The sequence below is a fragment of the Pongo abelii genome, chromosome 11, assembly GCF_028885655.2.
Source record: "Pongo abelii isolate AG06213 chromosome 11, NHGRI_mPonAbe1-v2.0_pri, whole genome shotgun sequence".
Lineage (NCBI taxonomy): Eukaryota > Metazoa > Chordata > Mammalia > Primates > Hominidae > Pongo > Pongo abelii.
In genome coordinates this window covers 113,959,065-113,975,289 of record NC_071996.2, presented here as the reverse complement: position 1 = coordinate 113,975,289, position 16,225 = coordinate 113,959,065, and the positions used below count along the sequence as shown (strand labels likewise).

Genomic DNA, 16,225 nt, shown 5'->3' with positions numbered 1-16,225 from the left:
ATATATACAACTATTCTTTCCATTGCCAGTTTGCCTTGCTTTGAGAGTTCAAGGGCAAACTTTACAAAAGGTTAGACTTTCATCATTGCATAATAGAATCTATACAATAAAACAACACACCAAATGGCTGTGATGCTGGCCTTTTCATAATCTTCAGTTTCTTTCTACTTAGCAGCACAAAATGACTGAAATTTTAGAAGGTGAAAAAAAGTGTCTTAAAACCAGACTATCAGACTTTTACACACTCTGCCATAATCTTTTAATGGTGAGACAGCATGGCTCGGCTTCTATAGCAAGAAGTCTCTGGTGTGTTCTCTGGTTTACAAACAATACAAGCCTTTCTCCTTCATTCTCTAAGACTTCCAATGTAGATGTTGTTGTTGTTGTTGTTGTTTAAAATTCCTCCCTATCATCTATGAAACTTCCTCCACTCACACTTAGTCTTCAATAATAAATGATAAAAGCAAATGGAATAAATTCCTCGTAATGAGGAAATTTTCACCTGGCACAGAGGAGCTAGGGAAATCTATTAGCTGACTGGAGGAACGCCTGCAGCATTCTAATTATCAGGGGAGCCAGCGCACTTCACACAGTCCTCTCTTCCACTTGACTGGCTTTCATCTGATCCACCAACTCACGAGTAATACTAAACCAAATTTCCCTCCAGATTGCACAAGCTCTAATGTGAAAATGAGCACTCCACCTGGCCTACAATTATGGGATGGGTTTGCAATTTTATTATTATCCTCTTTAAAAAAAAAAAAAAAAACACTCCAAAAGGCAGAAAAAAACTAAGCCTGATGTTCAATAATGACATCTGCTTTAATAAGAGAATTGAGTAAGATATATGTTCTCTGCCTCATGAACCCTCACTAGCCTCTCTCTTGAGTTTTTTTACTGCTTCACTTATTATTTTTGGCATTTCACAGGTTCAAGACCATGCCACAATCACAATAATGCCATCAGTGGAGAAATTATTTGTCACCTCTCTTCATTCAAGGAGACAAGTTGCTACGTGTTTCCTTAAGAGAAATGCAAACGACAATTTTCAAAAATAGGAGTGGCATTTAGAAAAGCAAAGTATAAAAACCCAGGCAATTGGGTAGACACTACTATTTTGTCTTAATTTTTGAGTACCATGGCTGTTTCTATATAGGAATGAGGTCTTTGAAGGAATTTAAGAAGACTTGAATCTTTATATTTCTTGTACAGAGCAAATAATACCTAGATCCAATGTTCACATGAAAGTATGGCATCAAGAAAATGATCTAATAGTGCTAAGTGGACCCAGATTCTGTCACAATAATGCTAAAATGTTACAAGTAATAGTTTTCAAAAAATGGCATACTTAAAACTATATTTTACCTTAAAGGCTAATAATAATAACAGTAAAATCAACATTAAGAAGGAAACCTTATGAGAAACTGATAATGTAGACATCTTTAAACAGGCAAGTTTTAATTTTCTGAATTTCATGTTCTTTTTTGCTAATCTTTAATGACCCTAATAAACCAGAAATATCATATTACTCTTAATCTGGTAAAGCCACTCATTTAGTATTGAATATAATGTCATAATTATGCTCTGTGAATACAAGGAATAATGATGAAGAAAAATGCTTAATGTAGGTTAATTGCAATTTTTGAGCCTTAATAAACCACATTTTGTTTTTTCATGGTTTTTTTTTTTTTTTTTTTTTTTTTTGAGACAGAGTCTCGCTCTCTCTCCGAGGCTGGAGTGCAGTGGCAAGATCTCGGCTCACTGCAAGCTCCGCCTCCCGAGTTCACGCCATTCTCCTGCCCCAGCCTCCCGAGTAGCTGGGACTACAGGCGCCCGCCACCACGCCCGGCTAATTTTTTTTTTTTTTTTTTTGTATTTTTATTAGAGTTGGGGTTTCACCGAGTTAGCCAGGATGGTCTCGATCTCTCGATCTCCTGACCTCATCATCTGCCCACCTCGGCCTCCCAAAGTGCTGGGATCACAGGCTTTAGCCACCGCACCCGGCCCATGGTTCTTAATTTAAGATGCAATGACTCTCTCTCTGCCCTAGATTTTACCAAATTTGAATTTTACCTTTCGTCTTTACCAAGATGAAAAACAAATGGAAACTGCCTAACCAAAGTAGTAAGTTATGTCAATTCGTATATAAGAAAGTGTTCTGGCCGGGAGCGGTGGCTCACGCCTGTAATCCCAGCACTTTGGGAGGCCGAGGCCGGCAGATGATGAGGTCAGGAGATCGAGACCATCCTGGCTAACACGGTGAAACCCCGTCTCTACTGAAAATACAAAAAAATTAGCCGGGCGTGGTGGCGGGCGCCTGTAGTCCCAACTACTCAGGAGGCTGAGGCAGGAGAATGGCGTGAACCCAGGCGACAGAGCTTGCAGTGAGCCGAGATCGCGCCACTGCACTCCAGCCTGGGCGACAGAGCGAGACTCCGTCTCAAAAAAAAAAAAAACAGCATGCTGATACCAATCAAATAGCTTTTGCTTGAGCCAATTGGACTAAAGGGTTAAGTCCATACTATGAAATATTGTTTCTGTTATTTCTGATGAATACATTTATTTATAATTTTAAATCTATTCAATGTATGCCTTCCCCAAAATAAAGAAGATGTACTCAGTAAGCAAAATTCTGGATTTTCCCCTGAGTATAAGATTTTTATGTGTACAGAATTTAAATCTAACAGATAAAAAGGAACACTTTATAAGGCCTCATAGAAAATAGGGATTGAATGGGCACTCTTTGGTGTTTTACAATTTGTTATTGCAAATAAATTTATTTGAAAGTCCTATATTTTAAAACATCTCCATCATCTTTGTTTAAATCATCATGTTTCCACAGAGCAGTTTTCCAAACATCACATAGGTTGTACCAAGCAACAAATATGTAAATATATTTCAATATATCTTTCTATGACTTCTAGAAAGAATTACTTAGAGCCTTGTTAAAATAAATAACTTTTTTTTTTTTTTTTTTTTTTTTTTGAGATAGAGTCTCTCACTCTGTTGCCCAGGCAGAAGTGCAGTGGCGTGATCTCAGCTCACTGCAACCTCCGCCTCCCCAGTTCAGGCGATTCTCCTGCCTCAGCCTCCCAAGTAGCTGGAACTGCAGGCACCTGCCACCAAGCCCAGCTAACTTTTGTATTTTTAGTAGAGACAGGGTTTCACTATGTTGGCCGGGCTGGTCTCAAACTCCTGACCTCGTGATCTGCCTGTCTCAGTCTCCCAAAAACTTAACTGAAGCTTATCTACTAATAACTACTGCATATTTTTTTCCTAGAAAAATGTAAGATATATAAGAATAATTTTTGACTACATTTTTCTAGTTCTTGAAGGAAAAAATGTAAGCCATTTTTAGAAAGGAGGAAAAGGAGAAGTTATTTTTAGGAGGATGTGGGAAAATTCTAGAATTAAATTCCTGGTGACATGTCATATTCAATCTATGTTGATATGAGGCTTACTACCTACATGGAAAGCAGATATCTTTATTATCTGGGGTTTTTCATAAGAAGACATAGAAAATGCACATTAATATCCATGAGATCAAAAATTATCATCCACTTGACACTACAACTATATACTAGTCAGTTTGTCAGCTGAAGAGTGGGTAGAAGGGGAGGGGTAGAAGAAGTAGCTGCAATTTAATACTGCCAGGTGAATATTGTTGTGATGGCCATTACATTATCATCATTATAGTTATATAGGGAAATGGTGTCAAAATGCCTACTTCAACCTTAGGCAAATACCTTTGCCCAAAACCTGTAGTCATGCTTCACCATCCTGAGAAAAAGACTCATCAGCCAGATAAAATAATAAATGTGGCAAGTGTTCAGCACAACACCAAGAAGGTAGTAAGTGCTTAATAGATAACAATTGCTGGAGGAAAAGGAGGAAGGGAAAGAACCAGACCAACAGGGAGGAGAAAGAGGAAGAGAAAGAAGAGAAGAAGCAGGAGAAGTTTAGAAGAGCAAAACTAGCAAGTCGCCTACATTTGGCCCAGCACCTCAGCTCCCTTTGTTTTCTTTCCTCTCCTGTGTAGTATTTCTGTACTCACACCTTGAGGTGGCGAGGGCCACCATACTTTTGACTCCCTGCAAATCAAAATTGATCTTCTGGAGAGAGAGTGCTCTCGGGTATTTACTCCACTGTTAGGAGGCATGGTCGCTGCCTTATACTTTTTGGATACGAAGTGCGTGACTCTATCCCAAGGTCAGACTCAAAGGCTTTATGCCCCATAAAGGCATCTCAAGTATAAATTAGCAGCTGAAGAAATTCTGGGCTCAGCAACTAATTGTCTAGCTTCTGTAATTATAGCTCTGGCAGCTTATTTTGTGTAAATTTAATTCCATTCTACGCTCAAGAGTTGTTTTACTCACACCTGCCTAAACATGGAAGACAAGGTATTTGTACTTTAAAGAAAAGATATCTATAGATGTATATTGTGTATAAATATATACAATATTTTATTATAAATAAAGCAAAACTTAAAAAGAAAATTCTTATCCTGGGTCTTTGTACCCTTGAAAATCCTGTTTACATTTTTCAAAGGTGACTTGCTGAGGCTTTCTCCCTGCCAGACTTCCTGTGTTTTCCCCCAAGAGTTTTGGAAAAGGGCAAATTCCTCACAATGTTTCCTCTCTAAGTGGGGTCAACAATGCAGGCAGCTCACAACTTGACAGCTAAGGAGGAACTGATCTCCAGCTGTCTGATTTAAAAGTCATATCTCGAAAAAGAAGCTTTTGAAAAGGGTTAGTGACTAAAACTGAAAGTGGGAGCCCTGGGCTAGATTCCTTGCTTTCCTCTGACTGGTGTGACATAAAGTATGACACACACCTCGTGTGATTCAGTTTCACCATCCATAAAAATAGGATGGTGATATTTTTCACCTTTATTATAATAGAAATGTACTTTAAGGTCACCGGAGAAATACAGTAGATGCCTGTATTTTAAATAAGTATTTATTTTTGCCTTAACCTTTTTCACTGGTTAATAAAATCATATCCTTTCATATAGTTGAAAATGTCTATGAATATTTCTCACAAAAACTTCTCAGAAAATGCAAAAATTTGAAAACATGGATAATTTTTGAAGATCAAGAGTACACAAACACTGGTTAGTTCTCACCAGGAGATTTCCCGACATACCTATAATGCCTACATGTATATAATCTTTAACAATATAAAACAATTAGATAAAACTTTTTATTAAAAAAGTTTATTCAGAGCCTTCGTAGCTAATTAGTAGATACATAACTACTTTAAAAAATTAAAACCTAGAGATGTTGGTTTACAATATTTCCCAACACAGTCAGTTTATATCTTGGGCTATGTATTTTCTAATTAATAATTTTGTGAATTTTGTGAATTCAATCCCTTTGAACAACCAGGAATCATATGCATTTTGCTCTACTACAATTCCCCCTCCTTTGCCATCCCTAAGAAATGACGATTTTCACTTTCTACCAAGAATGTTTATTTGTTATATTATCATACAAATATTGTTTACAAAGCACCATATATCAATTCCCAAGAAAGTATATGGTAAATAAAGAATTGGAAACCATTTGTATCTGTTTCAGAAATTATGACTTATACCTTATGCCATAGTGAACTCTATTCTGCATTCATACAAATTAACAAAATTTCTTGCTAAGAAAGACCTATAATAAAAGCATATTAAGACATTATGGTATTGGATACTTTCCCTAATGAAAATTACAATTTAATTGGGGGATAATATTAGGGTATATGCAATATTTATGGAACAATGAAGTAAGACTGTGTGGCATCAACTATTTCACCCAATGAACAAACAGGTAGCTAATATCCACTTTAGTTTTTCTTCTTATACTATCTTAATTTCTTCATAGTCAGATTTTCACTGTTATGAAAAATAGCATAAATAGGATAAAGAGCAAACACAATTTGTCAGTTCCTGTGTAGAATTCATACCTTTACCTACTTCTTTCTCACTATGTGTTTGGACCTTATAGCCTAGCTTCCACTCCTACCTACCCAACATCAAATGAGGACTTAATTCTGTTTCTCTCTTCTCTCTCTAAACCATGCAATCCTCTTGAAAGTGTCTATTTCATTTATTTTAAATTCTCTCTTCCTTTGGCTCCCATGACAGTGGGATATATTGAAGGAAAGAATATTGTCCTTGAACTGAGAAATTTCTGAACTCAAAACCTGGCTCCAATATGGAGTAAGGAGAATTTACTTAAACATTCTGAGTCATCATTTATTTTGAAAAATATGGGATAGAGACACATACCTTCTAAAAACTGTACATTGAGACTTGTATGAGATAACATGTGTAAAGTTAGCTAAGAGCTTTTTTTCTAACCTCCACTAAACTTTCATGAATTCATATTTCTGCTTCTCACATGTCCATTAATGTGTCCTGTCTATGTATAGCTCTTTGTATAGGTTATAAACCTATATTATAGGTTCAATGACTAGTGATTATTCATCAACAAATGGCTTTGGAACTAGCACAAAGCCTTACACATAGTAGGTACCCAATAAATAATGACTGAATAGAACAACAAATACCATTTGGTCTAATAACTAGTGATTATTCATCAACAAATGGCTTTGGAACTAGCACAAAACCTTACACATAGTAGGTACCCAATACATAATGACTGAATAGAAGAACAAATACCATTTGGTCTAATAACAGCTCCTAATAAAAAGAAATGCCATCAAGCAAATACATATCCCATCATGCTTAGTTCAGAGACATTAACACAGGAATAATGTATTAATTATTGACTATTTATAGATATATATACACATATTCTGAGTATGTGTTATTTTAAATCAACTTAAAATTTTTAAGTTGTATATTCTTAGGAACTAGCAAACATACAATAATGAATATACAGAAACATAATAGGCACTTTATGAGTCATGTGAATATTACTCTGAAAACCTTTTAAGCAAAACATTCATCTTGTCCATGCCAGACTCGTAAGTACTCTCTCACAAATTCAAAAATGCACAATCATTTGCCAAAACTATGAAAACACTATTTAAATAACAAATGAAGACTCTCAGAACGTTAAATATTTGATGTAAAATTTTATATCTATCTCAATAAATTATTACTTTAAAAATTAGTGGAGTCCTATCAAACCTATGACATCACCTAAAATATCCTTTTATTACATGGAACATAAAAGCAAATTAAAAATAAAATGTATTTTTGGCATTAGTTCACAGAGTTATAAAATTTCCCATGGTATTACTCTTCTCTTACAAAGAAATAAGTACTTGTATATATAAGCCCCATTTTTTAGTATACCTGAAGAGGTTCATTATATAACTGGCTTGGAGTATAAAGACTGAAAGCATAGAATGGTAATATGTAATAACTGGTAAGATTGTTTTTCTTTAAAGTTTGTTACTTTACATATAGTATATATTCAGCTAGCTGCATGACTGACCAGTAAAATAAGAAGGGAGTTCTTGTTGTTTCTTTTTGTTTTGTTTTTACTAGGGTGAAACTGAGGCTTAGAATATCATGTGAGTTAGTAGTAATATGAGAAGACATAAGACCATTTCCTGCAAATCAAATTAATGGGTTCCACTAAAGTGTTCAATCACCTCCATTCTCATTTCTATATCCAAAATAATAGATGCTATCACAAAAATATGTCATAGTAAAGTATCACAAAAATTATAATGTGATTATACGTTATATTATCTTTCTTTAAATTACTTGTATATTTAGTAGTTTAAGATGAAAGTTGTTGATTTTTTTCTACCAGAAAATATACATTGTCATCAGAAAGTAGAGTACTGACCCTTCTGTTTCTTATATCTAAGTTCCAACAACTCTTAGGTGACACTTTCCCCCCCAGAAACTTCAATCAAGCATAAGCACAAAACGTTCTTGCCTGATTGTTGCCATACCTCGTGAGCAAGCTAAATAAAAAGTCAATAGAAGTTAGCATGTGTAGGACAGGACATTCAAAGGGAGTGTTCCAGCTAAGGTGACACCTGCATTATTACATCTGCCAGAAGTTTGTGGCTGCAGGGAAATGGCCAACTTTACTGAGCTCAATTTAGCACTTGAATGCCCAAGTGGAACTCACCAGGGTTGTCCTAGATTGTTTTCCTAAGCAATAGGCACGCCTATGATTTTTCACCACTCACCAATGGACATAGTTTATCACATTGAACATAGTGATTTCAGATGGAAATTGGACCCTTGAAAAGTGCACTTTACTCTTTTTTTAAAAACTATATTGACTATAAGCAGTAAAGAGGAAAGAGAATATTAAAGTTATTAGAGTGAAGATAGCAAAAAAAAAACACATGAAACCTATAGAATATTAGACAAAAGCAGTATCTGGATAATTTGTAAATAAATCCATAGAAAAGTTTATGTCAACAATAGGGAAACAAATACAAATCTTAGTTTCCAATACTCATATGGTATAAATTGTATCACAATGGTTATATCTCCTACTTTTGAACGTGTAAAGTGAATGAAAATAGATTCTTTTTAAGTAGTCATCTACAACATTGCTAACATAAATAGCGGCATTGTACATAAAAACAAGAGAGCAAAATGGACCATTCCAGGAAAATTGCCCAAAATGAATGGAATGCACAAGAACAAGCAATCATCATAAATGGTAGAAAACCTTCACTTTGATGATTTAACATGATATAGCAAAAGCAGAGGCTGGCCATCTTCTTTAAGCTAATCACTTGAAGCAAGGATTCAAAACTTAATTCAGCTTAGTTTTAGCCAGTAAAAGAACGAAATTATACAATTTAGGCAGGTATAATAAAATCCCCAAGCTGGATATGTCAGTCAGAAATAGCTAAAGAAACCAAAAAAACAAAATAAGGAAATAAATTAAAAACAGTTACAGCCAGAGGGATAAGCAGATGCTTAAAGCTGGTAATTGTACGCTCACTTTTTTTTTCTTCCCTGTTCATGTGTCTTTTTTTTTTTAAGTACCGTGATTGTGTTTCAATATAAAATTGCCATTCCAATTGGTATTATAAATGCTTGGGGTGTAAAGTCCTGAAATAGTTCCTTCTCACAAGCTCTATTATAGTTGAATTCCTTACATACTTATAGCAAGGGGAGTCCACCTGAAGGATATTTGTACCTGTGCTTGTTTATTAATAATATAGTAGAAACCTTCATTATATATGCTGGTTCTACCATGATAGGACTATCACTCCTTTATTGGCTACTGTTTCTAAACTGAAGCTGTCTATTTTAGGTAGTCTTACTTCTCATTTCCTCTAGATGTTATCTACACCTCTAAACAAATCTGTTTCTATACCCCTAAGCAAACCTGTTTCTGTGTGTGTATGTATTTGCTTATATTTACATATATTTAATATATTTACATGCACATTTACATACTATATACTTGATATGTAAGTATATAAGCATACACATATATGTATTATTTTTAAGCAGTCATCTATGGTATATACAAATACAAATATATTGTATTTGATATTTAAGTATGTAAGTATATACTCACATGTAAGTATTCTTTTTATGCATCATCTACAACATTGCTCACATAAATAGCAACATTGTACATAAAAACAATGTTTACTTTTTACTAAAAAAGTAAAAAGTATGTAAGAATATAATTATATATCAAATATAAGGGGTTAAATAGCAAGTATCCTGGGCTCTGGAGTCCTGCTTAGACTTGATCCCAATTCTGTTACTTATTAGTATGTGATGTAGAGGAAACTGCTGAATCTCTCAGTGCCTCAGTTTACTATCAATAAAATTAGGACAATCACTGATTTCTAAATGTTGTGTTAGGAATTAAACAAAATAATGTGCTTAGAACAGTGCTTAATATGTAGTCCAAAAATTTTTGTGATTATTATCTTACACTTGGAAGGCATTCAGAATTATTAAACTGAATCAAAATTCAAGTTTCAGTATTAAGAGTTATAAATTCATTATTTGGTTACAATAAGGAATAGGCTATATCAGAAGAACCTAGTTGGTGAAGACATTTGACATCTTTATTTGATTTATTGTACCTGCATTTCCTCTCTCCAGGCAGGAGACCTTTACATGACCAAAATTGAATCTATGCACTAATGGAAAAAAGAACTATAGGTGAGATTTTTATAATTTCTAACAGATCAGAGTAAGGATATTTTTCTTTTGGTATTTATTAAAATGCTACATGGGAAGAGCACAATATGTGAAAGCGTTGGCACTGGGAGAGTGAGTATGGGAAAACCAGACTAAAATCTCAATAGCTTAGCAGTGAAGGCTACTGGATAGAGATTATGCACATGTTGTGGTTCCACTAAAAATTTATATAGACTTCATTTTCCTCAAACTCCTTGCAGGGTGATCTGCCAATGTGAAGTTAAAAGACCTTTGGTGACCATTAAACATCTAAATTCCAAAGCATACACATAACAAGTATTCGAATCCTACGTGACACAACTTATATCACATTGAGTAAAAAGAAACTTCTCAAATCCTAAAGAAATCCACTGTAAATATGTTATTACCCTAGGTCAGTTAATGCTACTACACCAGCCTATAAATTTGGGGAACTGCCTAGAACAGTCAGCTTCCCTAGCATGCCCTTGGGTAGCAATAAGCAGTTTAAGTGGAAAAGGAGAAAGTCAGTGAGTGTAAGCGGGAAAGAGATTTTTTTTTGGCTGAAGCTGTCTAAATAATGGTTATTACCTAAGCTGGTAAGAATAGATATTGCTTCAGAAGTCTTGTGAGGGGTGCCATTGCTACTATATTCAGGTATTAGAGAGAGCATACTGAGTTCTGAGGGGGCAAGCACTCAAAGCTAGGATGCTGAGCTGATTATTCTGATACCTGTTGATATAGTTTTTATGTTTGTCCCTGCCCAAATCTCAGATTGATATTTAATCCCCAGTGTTGGAGATGGGGACTGGTGGGAGGTGACTGGATAATGGGAGCAGATTTCTCATGAATGATTTAGCACCATCCCACTGGTGCTCTCCTGGCAATAGTGAGTGAATTCTTGCATAATCTGGTTGTCTGAAAGTATGTGGCACCTCCCCCACCGACTCTCTCTCTCTGGCTGGCTCCTGCTTTTTCCATAGGACACGGCTGCTTTCCTTTTGCCTTCCACCATGACTGTAAGATTTCTGAGGCCTCCCTAGAAGCCAAGCAGATGCTAGCACCACGCTTCCTGTAAAGTTTACAGAATTGTGAGCCAATTAAACCTCTACATAAACGACCCAGTCTCAGATATTTCTTCATAGCAATGCAAGAATGGCCTAATACACCTATCCCTCTTGTCTCATCACCCTGCAGAAAGATGAGACTTCATACGTCATCATGAGCATGAAACATGTTTATCTCTCCCCTTCAAGGAGAGAGGTTTCTTATTATAATTTCTACTATATCACAGGTTTAGAAAACTCACCAGTTATTTCCATAATGCCTACCTAGTTACAATCATTGTTTTGTTTTCCCCATCTCAGTCTGTGAATATTTATATATACTAAATATGTGAGTATATTCTTTTTTAATAATTTCCATTGTATTTTATTTTAAAATATATTGTTTGAAGTTATTGCATAAATAAGCATATTTATTGTTTACATTTCAAACATAAACCATGTTCTTGTTTTTATATTTCTTTTTATATTATACTTTAAGTTCTGGGATACATGTACAGAACATGCAGGCTTGTTACATAGGTATACACGTGCCAAGATGATTTGCTGCACCCGTCAACCCGTCATCTACATTAGGTATTTTTCCTAATGCTATCCCTCCCCTAGTCCCCCACCCCTCAACAGGCCCCAGTGTGTGATGTTCCCCTCCCTGTGTCCATGTGTGGGTACAGTCTATTTGGGACCCAAATTCTTAACTTCATTTTAGATGACTATATGTAAACACAAGTCAGAGACTGACCATCAATTTAATGATATGCTCATCCTCTGCTATTAAATGGGTTTATCGGACTTTAGAACTCGAGATTGATTAACAACTGTAGAGTAGGAATTTTTATTCATTAGCATAAGGGAATGCTATTTATCTTTTGATAAGAATAGCATTTGCATCAGTAGCTATCAATTGCTTCCTTTAAAAAAATAGGTCTGATATTAAAATAAGTGATGCATCATAAAGGAAATTAAGAAATGATACATTGCAAAATATATAAGCAAATAAAAATTGTGAGTCTGAAAATGAATCTTTAAATATCTAACTATCATATCTACATATCTAAAATCATAATACATAATACATATCTAAAATCATAAAGTAAACTTTATTATAACAAGTAGCATTTTTATTTTCAGGGGAAATGAGGAAAAATTTTCTTGGGCCCTCACAATATGTCAGATGTCATTTATACTTATATAAATTAAGCTTCACAAAAAAACTAGAAGCAGAGATTAAGAGAAAGAACATGAATCTGGAGAAATAAAAGAGGTGATGTACCTCTGATTATATAGTGGGGAGGACTGCGCACCAATCTCTCTGGCTCCATAGTCCACTCCTTCCAAAGCACAAGGATGGAACCAGAAAACCCAAGTCTAGCATTCTTATTTTTTCTCTTAATTTAATTCTCTTTTCCCAAGTGAGAGCCCCACTGCCTGTCTTCTCAAAGATCTCTATGAAAAGTACAAAGGGAGTGCGGGACATTGGCACCAGAGATAGATGTCGAGGCAGGAGAATTTTGGAGTTCTCTGAACACACACCAAATAAATCGCTAGCTCCTAATCCTATAGCTAAAGACAGTCATTCTAACACAGAAGCAGTTGAGATCTTCAAAGTAAACCATAAATAAATACAAATGAAAAAGAACAACTAATCTTCTCAGCCCCTCTCCAAACTGGCAATATGTAAGTCAGCTATAGGTCATTAATAGGGAGCTCTTGTTACTGCCGGAGCAGTACATACCTTGATGACTAAGCCTCCCTGGATATTGAGGGGCTGAGAAAAAGCAGAGGACTCATGACCCAGACTAATGGTGAGTACAATTAAAATAGGGCAAGGAAACTCAAGGCCTTACATACTTAACATTCATTCCATCAGCTGTCATATCCTTTCAACTTCAGACCCCTATGTGCCACAAAATGATTGAGACAGGTAGCTTTAGTGGCCATCTATTCTTGTTATTTATCTAATACCGCTAAACAACAATCGTTATCAAATTGCTATGTGTGCATCAATGACACTTCAAAAAGAAAGGAATTAAACCATAAAGTGACACTCAGATAATGAGTTGAGGGTTTAGGTTTGCTAATGCCATGGATCATCTGTGAGTTTCACTTCAGGTTTACTTTAGCTTTTGCTATATAATAGACACTTCAACCTCCCTGGATCAAAAACAAATTTATACAGCAGAAATGATTTTAAGTATAAGTTTTTTAAATTTTTGAAATGATATAAAGCTTTACATAAAGAGTTTTAAATGTAGATCATTATGAACAATAGAAAATATCCCTATTTACAAATATATTTATGCCAGAAAATGGAGATTGAAAATGTCAAATTGTCGGCAAATAAATGCAACAGAATGTGGAAGTCAGAAAAATATTATAAGTGATCTGTTACAGTGTGTTGTTTTAATCCTCCAAGGACCTTTTTCACTATCAATATACCCTTATTTATGCTTAGTTAGAATCTCAACCTGCCTTCTGGTTGTAACGAAAACTGTTCAATTAAAACATTGAATTTGTCCAAAAATCAGAACGTATATCAAGTGGAAATTTAAATCACAATAACATCTGCTGTTTTCCACCCCAGGTCTTTTCCACTGCTGTGACTGGCATACTATAAGTTTCTAGCACCCCCATGTGGCTTAACTGGAGTGGTTTCATAGGCATTTGAAATCAGTTGCCTGAAACTGAGAACAGTAGAACAGACTATAATTTTACACAGAAGTTCTGCTGGCATCATAAACCAAGAAAGGAAAATTTAAGTCAGCAAAATTATAAGATAAATGTATAGGTTCAATTCCTAACTTATTTTCTCTCTACTGTTCATTTTATGTGATCACTAGAAAGGATGATTTACAAGCAACTATAGCTAGTTTCATCTTTGTCAGATAGAATTCCTCAGTTTTCAAAACCAAGCATTTGACATGGACAATAATTAAATAGATGAAAAAGAACCTAATTTTTCTCAAAAAGAAAAGCAAGTGTTTTATTACCTAGTTTGTACACATATTGATCAGGCAAATACAGTAACCCAATTATATGTTGCAATTGCTAAATAGTTGAGCAATCCAGGTTTTGAGATCTTCCACTGTCCTCAAAGATATTTTAAGTGATTAAAGTATCTACATTTTGTCGAATCATTTGAGAACAGTTTTTATACAAACAAAATTTTTCCTTCTCTAAACACATCCCTAGTTTGCAGGTAAGACGTCTTTCCAATAGTAGTGTATTTCAGAGTGCTTTTAGAGGGAAGAAGTTCAAGAGGATATATTGTCTTTCTTAATCTGCTAATAAATGCTCCTCTTATCGAAGATGATGTTTAAAACTGATCCATGCTTTCATCAGCCTAAGGTGCCCCAGCAGTTTTCCCATGAAAAATTTAAAAGTAGATTTTAAGGACTATGTTATCAAAATATTCTCAACATAAAATGAAGTTTAAAAATAATTGGCCATGATGGAGATAAAAATGTAAATCAGTCAGAGGTAAAGCGTCTGTTAAGAGAAGCCTGAATGTGGTTTATTTGTATGCTGAACTGAATGTCCCAATTTAAAAACAGTAGAATGCAAAAGGAATGCATTTTCTCCTCAATATACAGCAATGTATAGATTGATATTAAAAGGGGAAAACAGACTTCAGAATGTAGAGGAAAATTATAGAACACAGAAATATTCATTTAATTGATTAATAAAATTTAAATCTAGATAATACTTCATCATTAAATAATACCCGTTCATCAATCTATACCAATTTTGTGCATTCAATAGACCTTATTACTATGTCTGATGACAAGGGTGGGAATAGAAGATGATTAAAAAGATTAATGGATACATTTCTAAAGGTAAACATCTAAAAAAAACCTGCCATTTGTCTTCTGGCTATGGGTACTATTTTCCAACAATGGCACTATCTACCTCATTGAATCACAATGTTGACCAAATGCTTAAGAGTAGGAAGAAGACTCTTCAAAAATTGCACTGAAGGTGTCTGGCATGAATGAGAGCAGCACTGCCTTACCTGTTGAGCCCTTTCAGTGTCTTTTCCATGTTTAAAATATCACGCATCTTATACAAAAACCACTTGTCAATGTATGTGAGCTTCTCAATCTCATCAAGGGACATGTTGTCATCAATGGCCTGCCAAGAGGAGAAGAGATACTTTCTTTGGCAAACATTTTTCTAAATGTCTTATTTGGTTTAAAACACATAGCAGTCATGCCTCTGTGTGTTATTTAGAGAACCCGAGACTGTAGACTGAGTTACGAAACATGAAACTGACATCATTGACATTCCTTCCAATAAACATAAAGATGGTGCCAACTATATCCACAAATGGCATACAGAGGAGGTGCCTGCCTTGAGTGGTGTGTTCTCAGAAAAATCTAACAGGTTTTGACTCGCTCCCTCTTTATTTGATTGTGTTACCCATTATACCCTAAATTTGGTGCATCTCTTTGGAATTAAAGAAAGTCTCTTGAAACTACAGTTAAGCCAAATTGGTAAGAAAATCTAGAATTAATATAATGATCACTTAACTTGTATTGTTGATAGTTATCTTGTAGGAGATAGCATATTTTTACCACCTCACTCCACATTCACACAAACATACAATAGTCAGTGAGAATTTATGGGTCAGATCTGGCTTGGCTTTATTCCTCCAGAATATTTCCTCACAGAGAACTTCAAACAAAAAATTATTTTGAATCAGTCACTATGATTTTTGTGCTAAGGCAGGCATTTTTTAAAATCCTAATATATTCCAAAACAATGTAGTAATAACTTCTGTTCTGATAGGCAGCTCAGCCTCTTCCTCAAGCTTACTTTAGCAATTTCTCAAAAGTAAAACTACAACTATGGGTCATTAAGCTGAGTAGAAAATTTAACTGAAAAAAGAGATAAACTCTCAAAACCAAAATCTTTATACAAAAAGATGTCTATTCTTATTCTTATATGCGTGTATGTGTACGTGTATATACCCAGTGAAAAATCAGAAAATATTCCAGAACAACATATTTTAGAATAACACACTGCGTTTTTAAGACCCATTA

The 16,225-nt window shown here is 34.8% G+C and overlaps 1 protein-coding gene across 1 annotated transcript in view; it reads right to left on the bottom strand.

Annotated features, from left to right (window-relative positions):
- CPS1 (carbamoyl-phosphate synthase 1) overlaps nucleotides 1-16,225 on the bottom strand; it is a 119,192-nt gene that overhangs the window by 43,986 nt on the left and 58,981 nt on the right. The window contains exon 21 of the mRNA XM_002812808.4: nucleotides 15,196-15,314. Within this exon, the coding sequence (XP_002812854.1) occupies nucleotides 15,196-15,314 (119 nt within the window). The remainder of the gene's footprint in view (nucleotides 1-15,195; nucleotides 15,315-16,225) is intronic.